Source organism: Arachis ipaensis, chromosome B09 (assembly GCF_000816755.2).
Source record: "Arachis ipaensis cultivar K30076 chromosome B09, Araip1.1, whole genome shotgun sequence".
Classification (NCBI taxonomy): domain Eukaryota; kingdom Viridiplantae; phylum Streptophyta; class Magnoliopsida; order Fabales; family Fabaceae; genus Arachis; species Arachis ipaensis.
The window spans coordinates 36,910,285-36,920,734 of NC_029793.2; the positions used below are offsets into that span (position 1 = coordinate 36,910,285).

The window sequence follows — 10,450 nt, forward strand, 5'->3', positions numbered from 1 at the left end:
AAAGATATATTTTAATTAACAAAATTAATCAAAACCTAAAAAATAATTTAAAATTTTTAAATTACCCTTTCTAACATTTCACCATCAATCTCACACAATTTTACAACCTCTCTTCTTCTCCTTCCACTGTCATCATAACACCCACTCTTGACACCAACACCAAACATCGGGCCACCACCATTATACCATTTTAATTGAGAATTTTTTATTGTACCAACTATTCTAGAGACAAGGCTTGTTGATATAGAGATTAAAAAAAAGATAGAACTTACTCTTTTATTTTTAGATTTTATATCTAAAATTTAGGCACAATAAAAAGTACCATATTATGATCTAATACTTTAGTGAGAATAAAAAGGGAAATATTTTCGGAGCCCTAAATATCAGGAAACCCTAACACTCTATAAAAGCTCACCGTCACTCGTTGTTCTTACTCAAGTCTTTGGAATCTCTCGCGGCTCGGCTCTGCTCTTCTCTTCTCGTTTCTTCGATCTTAGAAGTTAGAACAAAGAACTGCAACCATGCTGGTTTACCAGGATCTTCTTACAGGTGAAAAGCTTTCACCTTTTTCTGTTATATTTATTTTCTATTTTTATTTTTATTCCTTTGCTATGTGTGTGGTTTAAGATCTCAGTTGTTGTATGTTTTTATGAAAGAGGATCGAAACTTGTTAAATGAAGTAAATTTCGTGTTATGTTTGGTAGAATATGTAGTTCTTAGGATCCACTTTCGTTGAATCTGCTATTCCTTTAATAAACTCTGTGATAAAGTTTTCCCGGGTTTATGTTCTTGCCCCAATAAACTCTGCTTATGATAAGTCGTTTTAATTAATAATTATTAAGGTTGTTTGCTATTATTATTTTTTTCTATATGAGATTATAATTTTCTGTCTGTATCTCTGGGTTATCCTTTTCTTGCTGTGATTATCTCAGATTCTAAATCTTTTCTGATTTTCTTTAAGGAAAAGTCTAGGGCGCCAGCAATTTTGTTAAATTCTGGCCAGCATGTAGCCAGCAAAACAAAGTGAGCCATTGGATGAAATCTCACACCAATCTCGCACTATTAAAACCATCATTGATGGCTATTTGATGGCTTCAAATCACAAAAATTGCTGGCCCCTAGCATTCCTCTTTTTTTTAATCAGTCTGGTTGTTGATCAGTTAGATCATCATGCAATTAAGTGGTCCTCACTATCAATGTAATTATGCTTTTGCAAATTGATTGATTAATTAATTAATTAATTAATTAATTGTGAAAGTGAGTTAATACGGTTGATCTGATGGTAATAGTTAAGTGCTTGAACTCGTCTAACTTGGATTTCTTGATGAATGTTTTAGGCGATGAACTTCTCTCTGACTCGTTCCCTTACAAGGAAATTGAGAATGGAATCCTCTGGGAAGTTGAAGGAAAGGTTAGGAAATAGGAACTCTTTATATTCTGGAATCTTTGTTTCCTTTTCAGGGTTTGTTTTTTCGTTTGTTAAGTGTTGATGAGTTAATTGTGTAATGTGGGTTTTGGCAGTGGGTTGTTCAAGGAGCAATTGATGTAGATATTGGTGCTAACCCTTCCGCAGAAGGCGGAGAAGAGGATGAGGGTGTCGATGATCAAGCTGTCAAAGTAGTTGATATTGTTGATACTTTTAGGCTTCAGGTCAGGCATATATATATAAGAAAAAACCATCTTTGGATACTTCGCTATGCAAATATTTTTTTTATCTTAATTTACGTGTATTTTGTTCAATTTTTACAGGAGCAACCAGCTTTTGATAAGAAACAATTTGTTACTTTCATGAAGAGATACATTAAGTTGCTGACAGCCAAATTAGAGCCAGAGAAGCAAGAGCACTTCAAGAAGAACATTGAGGGAGCAACTAAGTTCCTCCTCTCAAAGCTCAGTGATCTTCAATTGTAGGTTCTTCCCCAATCTAATTACATTATCCTACTCCTTCAATTTTATAATAAATTACACTCACCTCTCTTGAGCTTTAAGTCATATAACCGTCTACATTAATCTTGTCTTGAGATTTATGTGATACTGTGGTAATACATTTGATACCATTATGTCTTGTGGAATGTGACACTAATGGGACAAATCATGTGGTAGCTTGGGTAAGCTAACTAATGCTAATTGATTGCGTATCAATGTTGCAGTTTTGTTGGGGAGAGCATGCACGATGATGGAAGCCTGGTGTTTGCATATTACAAGGAAGGTGCAACTGATCCAACTTTTCTCTACTTTGCTCATGGATTGAAGGAAGTCAAGTGTTAAGCACCTGGTTCCGAGACTATGTATCGGTTTGCAGGCGCATTAGTTATATGAAGATCTCTTATATTTGAGCTAGATAAAAAAAATCTTCATAATTTAGTCTGTTGTGTTTTTGGGATTTGGTATTCTTTAGTAATTGACATTGAGTGTTCATTGTTATGTTATAAGGAGAGCTTTGTTTCCAAGATTTTGCTTTCAAACATGTTTTCCTATATTTATTTTTAGAGGAGTGTGTTATCGCAAAATAATTTAATTTAATTCTCAACTCAATAAAGATATAAATAAACAAGGATAAAATTGTCATGTCAAAATCAGTTATTTTTAGTTTCTGAAGTTTTTTCCTACAAAATTGGAAAAAACGAAGGACCGTTTTGGTCGACCGTAAAACTATTATGTATATACTCCCCATTCAAGCCAGGGAAAAACATTAAAATTTATCCAACCACGGTTTTGTATGGTCCCATGAGATTTGACAAGAATTATCCACCCTATGTTAGCTGGAAATACCGAAATAGTGCTGGAACTATAAGAGAAAAAACCACATGTATAAAGAATAAATATAGAGCACTTATTCAACTACTATTCATAAATGCATCACTTAAACTACTAACCACTATCTAACAATCTCAACACATTTCAACACCCCCTCATGGAGGACATACATAGAAAAAGATATCCTGATTATTGGATTAACAGCAATCCATTTGTTGTGATCAGTGATTGAAGACAAAGATCTGAACCAGTGGGTTCTCAGTTCCCTAATATGTGGTTTTCTTCCACAGATAAGCAAGAATAGTAACCATTAAATTATATCTCTGATCCAGACTCCATAATTATCCTTGAAGAAATTGCAATGACCATGAATAATTCACTTCTTATGTCAGAGTAAATTGTATGTTAATGTTAGAATAACCGCACACGATAGCCTCATGAATCACTTATATTTTGTGAGTTTTGCTTCAAGTCTTCCGCGAGAAGTCCTCATATCGTGTTTCATTTTATTGGCTTTTCTCTTTTGATGTTTCCTGGGACTTCTCAGCGTCTCTGGCTTTTTATTGACTTGCATTCTTTCCAGACGCTGGCGACGGATTTCAGGATCAGCCCAACCTTTACCCCATTCAGAGAATGAGGAATATGGTTTGTGAGTTTTCGCTGCAAGCAACATATCTGCCTCTGGGTAAACATAGAAAGCTTCTTCACTCATGGACCTGATAAATTCCAATCCCAATTTTGTTGGCTCCGGAAATTTTATCTGAACATGGGTCTGCGACGAGATAAAAACCACAGTTGAATTACTAATTTACAGTCACAGCTAATGACGGCATGCATGTAACAAGACAGCGCATGAATGGTAACATGAGGACACACCATAATGTTTTATTTCCTCCTTGTATTCAATGCTTATGAGTATGGTTTATATTTCTTAACCTTTTTAAGTTTTGAAGCACAAACCAACACTCAATCATGCAATATGATGCAACGCAAATTAGATAAGGACATATTATTAGACCGTAGAAACAAAACAATACCTTGTCATCTCCCTCCCTGATGTATCCTTTAGCTTCCAAAATCCGAGAGAGACCTCTCCACAATAATATATCAGTGTTTAGAAACTTTTGAGACTGCATATATGCATAATATGAAAACAATTCACATCAATTTACAGCAACATAGAACATCAGGCAAAACAGCAAAATGGGGATAAAGATTACAATTATATGTGGGTTCACCTGCTCCCGTATCTTTCCGACAATATTCTTAAGGCGCGACCTCTCTCCATGTCTTCCATATCCATATTCAAAATGTATATCATCATCATATGAAACATCCATGGAATAACTACATGCCTGACAAATCGACAACCATCATGCTTTAGTTCCTTTTCGCTGATGACATCGAATGTAGAAAACATAATTTCTGGACCGTAACAATTTCATATATACCAAGCGTTGGATCCAAAAGTTCACTTTCAAGACCAAAGCTATTAAAAGTAAATACAAAAAGTGCAGAAAACAGAGCATTTATGAAATTTATTTTATCCTATTGAAATTCAACGAGAGATAGAGATACATAGAACATGTGTAAGATGGTGCTAAGGTCCACATATCCGGAAAATACTAACAATACTACAATGTAATTCATTTTTGAGAATTAATTGCAAGTTTACTTGGTGAAATGGAAACTACTTGACATACATGACTAGCAGCAATAGTTTGTAGTAATATACACGCCTCGTCTTTCATATTCTGCCTTTGAGGCGGTCCATCAACACACACATCACATCTACATGAAACAGGGTGCATCAAGACAGTGACAACAGCATTAATCAGCAACTCAAAAGATTCAACATCCTATCAGTCAACCCAGCTGTAGCATAAGTAGATCGCAACACCACATAATTACCACAACAATTGAATATACGCATGCATGTAACAAGACAGCGCATGAATGGTAACATGAGGACACACCATAATGTTTTATTTCCTCCTTGTATTCAATGCTTATGAGTATGGTTTATATTTCTTAACCTTTTTTAAGTTTTGAAGCACAAACCAACACTCAATCATGCAATATGATGCAACGCAAATTAGATAAGGACATATTATTAGACCGTAGAAACAAAACAATACCTTGTCATCTCCCTCCCTGATGTATCCTTTAGCTTCCAAAATCCGAGAGAGACCTCTCCACAATAATATATCAGTGTTTAGAAACTTTTGAGACTGCATATATGCATAATATGAAAACAATTCACATCAATTTACAGCAACATAGAACATCAGGCAAAACAGCAAAATGGGGATAAAGATTACAATTATATGTGGGTTCACCTGCTCCCGTATCTTTCCGACAATATTCTTAAGGCACAACCTCTCTCCATGTCTTCCATATCCATATTCAAAATGTATATCATCATCATATGCAACATCCATGGAATAACTACATGCCTGACAAATCGACAACCATCATGCTTTAGTTCCTTTTCGCTGATGACATCGAATGTAGAAAACATAATTTCTGGACCGTAACAATTTCATATATACCAAGCGTTGGATCCAAAAGTTCACTTTCAAGACCAAAGCTATTAAAAGTAAATACAAAAAGTGCAGAAAACAGAGCATTTATGAAATTTATTTTATCCTATTGAAATTCAACGAGAGATAGAGATACATAGAACATGTGTAAGATGGTGCTAAGGTCCACATATCCGGAAAATACTAACAATACTACAATGTAATTCATTTTTGAGAATTAATTGCAAGTTTACTTGGTGAAATGGAAACTACTTGACATACATGACTAGCAGCAATAGTTTGTAGTAATATACACGCCTCGTCTTTCATATTCTGCCTTTGAGGCGGTCCATCAACACACACATCACATCTACATGAAACAGGGTGCATCAAGACAGTGACAACAGCATTAATCAGCAACTCAAAAGATTCAGCATCCTATCAGTCAACACAGCCGTAGCATAATTAGATCGCAACACCACATAATTACCACAACAAATGAATATACAAAGAGAATAAATAAGATATCAAATTACTAGATATTGGTAGAATTTGAAATACATATGCTACAGGATCCATATGGCACTGAGGCCAGAATTTACATACAAGAGACATTTTCTATGACTGAATTCCTCTCCAAAGTATTCCACAAGTGTCTTTGCTCGACAGCATGACGTGTTCATTCCGTATCTGGACAATATACCACAAGATTATGTACCATAACTACAAGAAAAAAATAATAGAGGTGTATGCATCAAAACAAACCTGAAACAGTCAGACAACATGATATATGCTTGTTTTGTCTGATATTCACTTCTTCAAGTAGGCAAAAGTGATGGAACTCTCGCTAGGTTTGCAAATAGAACTGGAAGTGCAGTAGGAGCAAGAAATGTAAGAGAAAAAAGAGAGTGGGGGCTTGAGAAATGGCTAAGTGGTGAAAAAGAATGAATCAGTAAGCAACCTACTAATTCAGTGCGAGTCAAGGGAATACGAGTAGATTTGAACAGAAAGCTAGGAATGAAACTTGCATCATGAGATAAAAATTGCCTCTATAATGATTAAACTTACTGCAGTCTGCTAATTTCCCATCTCGACCAGCCCGACCAGCTTCTTGGTAGTAGGCTTTCAAACTCTGATCAAATTACATATTCAATAGTTTTAGATATCTCCATAAAAAATGAAATCAAGGGTGCATGGAATGAACACAGATACAGATAAATTTTTGACAAAGAGACCTGTGGCCAACCATAGTGGATGATTCTTCTGACATTTGGCTTGTCAATCCCCATGCCAAATGCTATTGTTGCAACAACAACCTGAAAATGATAAACATAAATGCATTCCTGTCATTTGGAAAACCTTATTATGGTTCCCTATAAACCAATGAAGTAAAGGTGAAAAGGAAGAGTGATTGGTAGCAAACATAGAGAATACGGGTAAAATTAATTCAAATCCATGGCTTCATATCACCAAAATTATAAGAAACTTGATCCTTTAATTATTATTTTGGTATATAATGTAACTTAAGCAATAACAAGATCATTACAAAGAAACAGTCATGCTTTGATGCATAACAGGTTTGGCAGGATTTCAAAGAGCCAAAGTTGCAAAATCTTATAAAAGAAAGGACTAGACATGTATATAAATAGAAGTGTTTATGCATGAAAATAAGTCAAACTCATGAACCATCCAAATCCGACATAACAAGCTAAAAGAAAATACTTGTGTTTTATTGATTGTGTTCCATGCAGTTGTTTCTGGATTTTCATAACAATGGTGCAAATGGCACCACACTATCACTGAGACAAGAAAATTAAAATAATACTGTAACTTAATTTCTGAAGTCTTTGTCACATCATATTTTAAAATTAACAAATGATTACGATAACTGATAACTGGCAACCTGAATTCAAATATAAAACACTATTCATTTGCCTTCATAAAAATTTTGAAGTCAGACATCTATTATTGTTCTGTCAGATTCAAGATCCATACCTCTATGGTATTTTCATGAAATTCTTTGTGAACCCTTCTTAGATGTGATTTGGGCAGCTGGAGATAGAAATTCAGCTCATAAATTAGTTTCACATCCAACAGATAACATAATTCAAATCTTGATAGTTGAACATGCAGCAAAAATTTATAAGAGAATAATGTAAAACTAGCTACCAAGCTCGTTTCAATGAATTCCACAGTAGAGCCTAGAAACCAATTAAGAATAACAGGTAATTAAATTATTCTTCTCCCTATAGTGAATAGGAGACATCCGTTGGAAATTATGCACTGTACTTCATTGTGTTTAAAACATGATCAACATGATAAAGTCCAATTGATTAAAAATTAAATTTTTAAATGACCATCTACTTAAACAAGATTGAGTATAATCCCATACCGCTGCATTATAGGCAGCAGCCTTCACGCCAAACTTGCATAGATACTTTGCAATTTTCAGCGTTTCTTTTCTCGTTGGTACATATATGATTGCCGGTCCTTGCTCCAAAGGACCTTTAAGTAATTTCAGACTTCCTTCTGGTTCCTTGGGTGGATAATCTATCTCAGATAACTCCCAGTCCTTCGAAGGAGATTGTGCACAAAATTCACCACAAGTAACTGCATTAATAAATTAAAAAAAAAAAAAAAAAACAAATTGAGAGTCACAAATGTTCAATGAGATTGAAGTTCTTCACCACTGGCACTGAAATTGCTTTCAGTTTTATGCTAAATATGAACAATAACTCCAAAGTAAAAAAATGGCCAGAAAGTGTAATACCATCCCAATCATCCACGCTTTGACAGTCATCGTTGTCATTTTCCAGAAACTCGACAGACAACTCTTTTCCCTTTACAAGATTGTCTGTGTTTCCTGAGCGCATTACATTAACATCTCTGCCACCATAATTATCATGGTTGTCATCCACATCATAAGGAGAAACATCATCATTATTAGAGATTCTACCAGCACCAGAGCTGCTGGAAACATCATCCGAGTCCTTTGAGATGAAAGACTTTTTATTTTTATTGGAATTTAGCTTGCTACCATATACTTTAATCAATTCATGAAAATCTTTCTCGTAAAAGGCTTGTGAAGTTCCACTATGCTTTACCTGTTTGAAGCCACAATGAATCTTAAGTATATATAGACTATAGTAACAAGTTATAAGCGGATGCTCGCATGAAAGTTATAAACATAAAACTCACCATGAAGCGTAAATTAGATTGAAAGAAAGATGTAAGCACAACAATTGTTTCCTTTGACATGCGTAATGATTTTAAAATATCTTCTTGAACTCTGTGTGTAGCTGTAGCTGTCAAGGCCATCAAAGGTATGTCAAATTCCAGGAATTTAAGTTTGCTGGTACCGAAATTTTCCCTCAGCACAGATAATCGGCTGAAACAAGTGAAAGACATTTTATGTATAGGTCATACTTCTGACAGCAGAATAAAGGCATTTAAGAAATCATGAAGGTATGCAGGAAACAAAGAACAAACGTGACGATTAAGATAATCAGTCAAATTAATCTAACAATTGATCATTGATCTTTAATCTTTGTTTCTATCCAATTCATTTCCAGCATAGAGAATCCTAAAATAAAAATAAATAAATAAAAGAAGCAGCAAACAGAGGATACCTATAGTCTGGACGGAAATCATGACCCCATTTGGAAACACAATGCACCTCATCAATTGCAAACAATGCAATACCATGACTTTCTGCAAGCTTCTGCAGCGGTTGTATTAGTCTACATGGGATTGCATTGCAATTAGAACATAATAAAGAATGAAAAGACAAACAAAAATGAAGACTTCAACAGATACTTAATGAGCTTCTCAAAGACCCCAAACATATATTATGCTGTACATGCCTCTCATTGCTTTCTTTTCAACAGTATTGTCAGGTTGCCCAGACCCAAGAAAGCAAGCGCTGACTCCATGTCTTGCTAGCTTTAAGCATTGATCATGCATCAAGCTTATTAATGGCGATATCACAACCACCACTTTCCCAGTTAACAATGCAGGAACCTGAAAGCACAATGATTTCCCTGCAAAAACATCCCCATAAATGCAAGTACAACATAGAAATTTAGCAAGCAACACAGAAGGGACAGTTAGAGCTAAAGAATGAACCAGATCCTGTTGCAGCAAGGACAAGGCAGTCCTTATGAGCTGCCCATGCGTTCAGCGCTTCCTTCTGAAAACTCTTCAAACACAAAATCCCAAAATGCTTCTGTAAGAGACCACCAACTCTCGTCTACCAATCAGACATAACAACCAAATTTTCCATTGGACCAGTTACAATTTGCCCCGGCACCACGGTCACATCATCAGGCATTTCAGAGATAGGCTCATCGTGCTCATTCACCATTTCTAGATCAACAATTGCCACATCATGTATCTTATCATTGGAATGAAAATGGTCTAATATGCTCGACTGCCGAACTTGGCTGGTCGAGGACAAAGCTTTTCTCTTGAGAGCTTTTCCATGAGGAGCACGAAATTTTGAAGGCTGCATGGTGGTAGTGGAAGCTTTGGAGCTAGTTGTAGCTCTACCACTACCACTACCAGCCGTCAAGATATGCTCCACAACATTGGGAATAGACAAACCAACTGTTTTGATGGCTTCTACAATGCTGGAATACTCAAAACCCATTTCAAGCATTTCCACAAGCACTTGGTCGAAGGATAAGTTACTGGCACCCATTTCATACCCTGGGAATAGCAAGCATTAACAAACTTGTGTAGCGAATAAAAAATTGAAAAATAGAAGTAAATGGGAAGTAATTAGAGATGAAAAAGATCCGATCTTCACAAGAATTGACATGAAATGGCATTATGAATTTTCTGCTGCGCTTGGTGATGGCAAACGCAAAAGACGAAAACTTGGGCACAGGGGCCACATTGAATAAAGGAAACAGCAGAACGGAGAAAAGTAATGCATGAAATTGAAGGAATTGAGGTCAGTGAAGTTACCTGAAGAAATTATCTTCTGAATTCTTCGTCAGGAACCGCGCCAAATGGTATTTTGCATTGTTCTGAAAATTGGATCGGACCGGACGGTCGAACCGGGACCCGGTAATAAAAACGGTTCGAACTGCTGTCAATAACAGCTAATTAAAGAATCGTTCGAAAACCGTCAGTCGAAAACCGGCCGGTTGGACTGGACCGGTGACCGG

The 10,450-nt window shown here is 35.8% G+C and overlaps 1 protein-coding gene and 1 pseudogene across 1 annotated transcript; one reads left to right on the forward strand and one right to left on the reverse strand.

Moving 5' to 3' along the window:
- On the forward strand, positions 302–2,494 carry LOC107617548 (translationally-controlled tumor protein homolog). The gene is made up of 5 exons (XM_016319322.2): positions 302–549; positions 1,338–1,411; positions 1,522–1,650; positions 1,750–1,907; positions 2,151–2,494. Exons 1-5 carry the CDS (start codon positions 522–524, stop codon positions 2,266–2,268), a joined length of 507 nt encoding a protein of 168 aa, XP_016174808.1. The 5' UTR covers positions 302–521; the 3' UTR covers positions 2,269–2,494.
- LOC107615382 lies at positions 2,406–10,440 on the reverse strand (annotated as a pseudogene).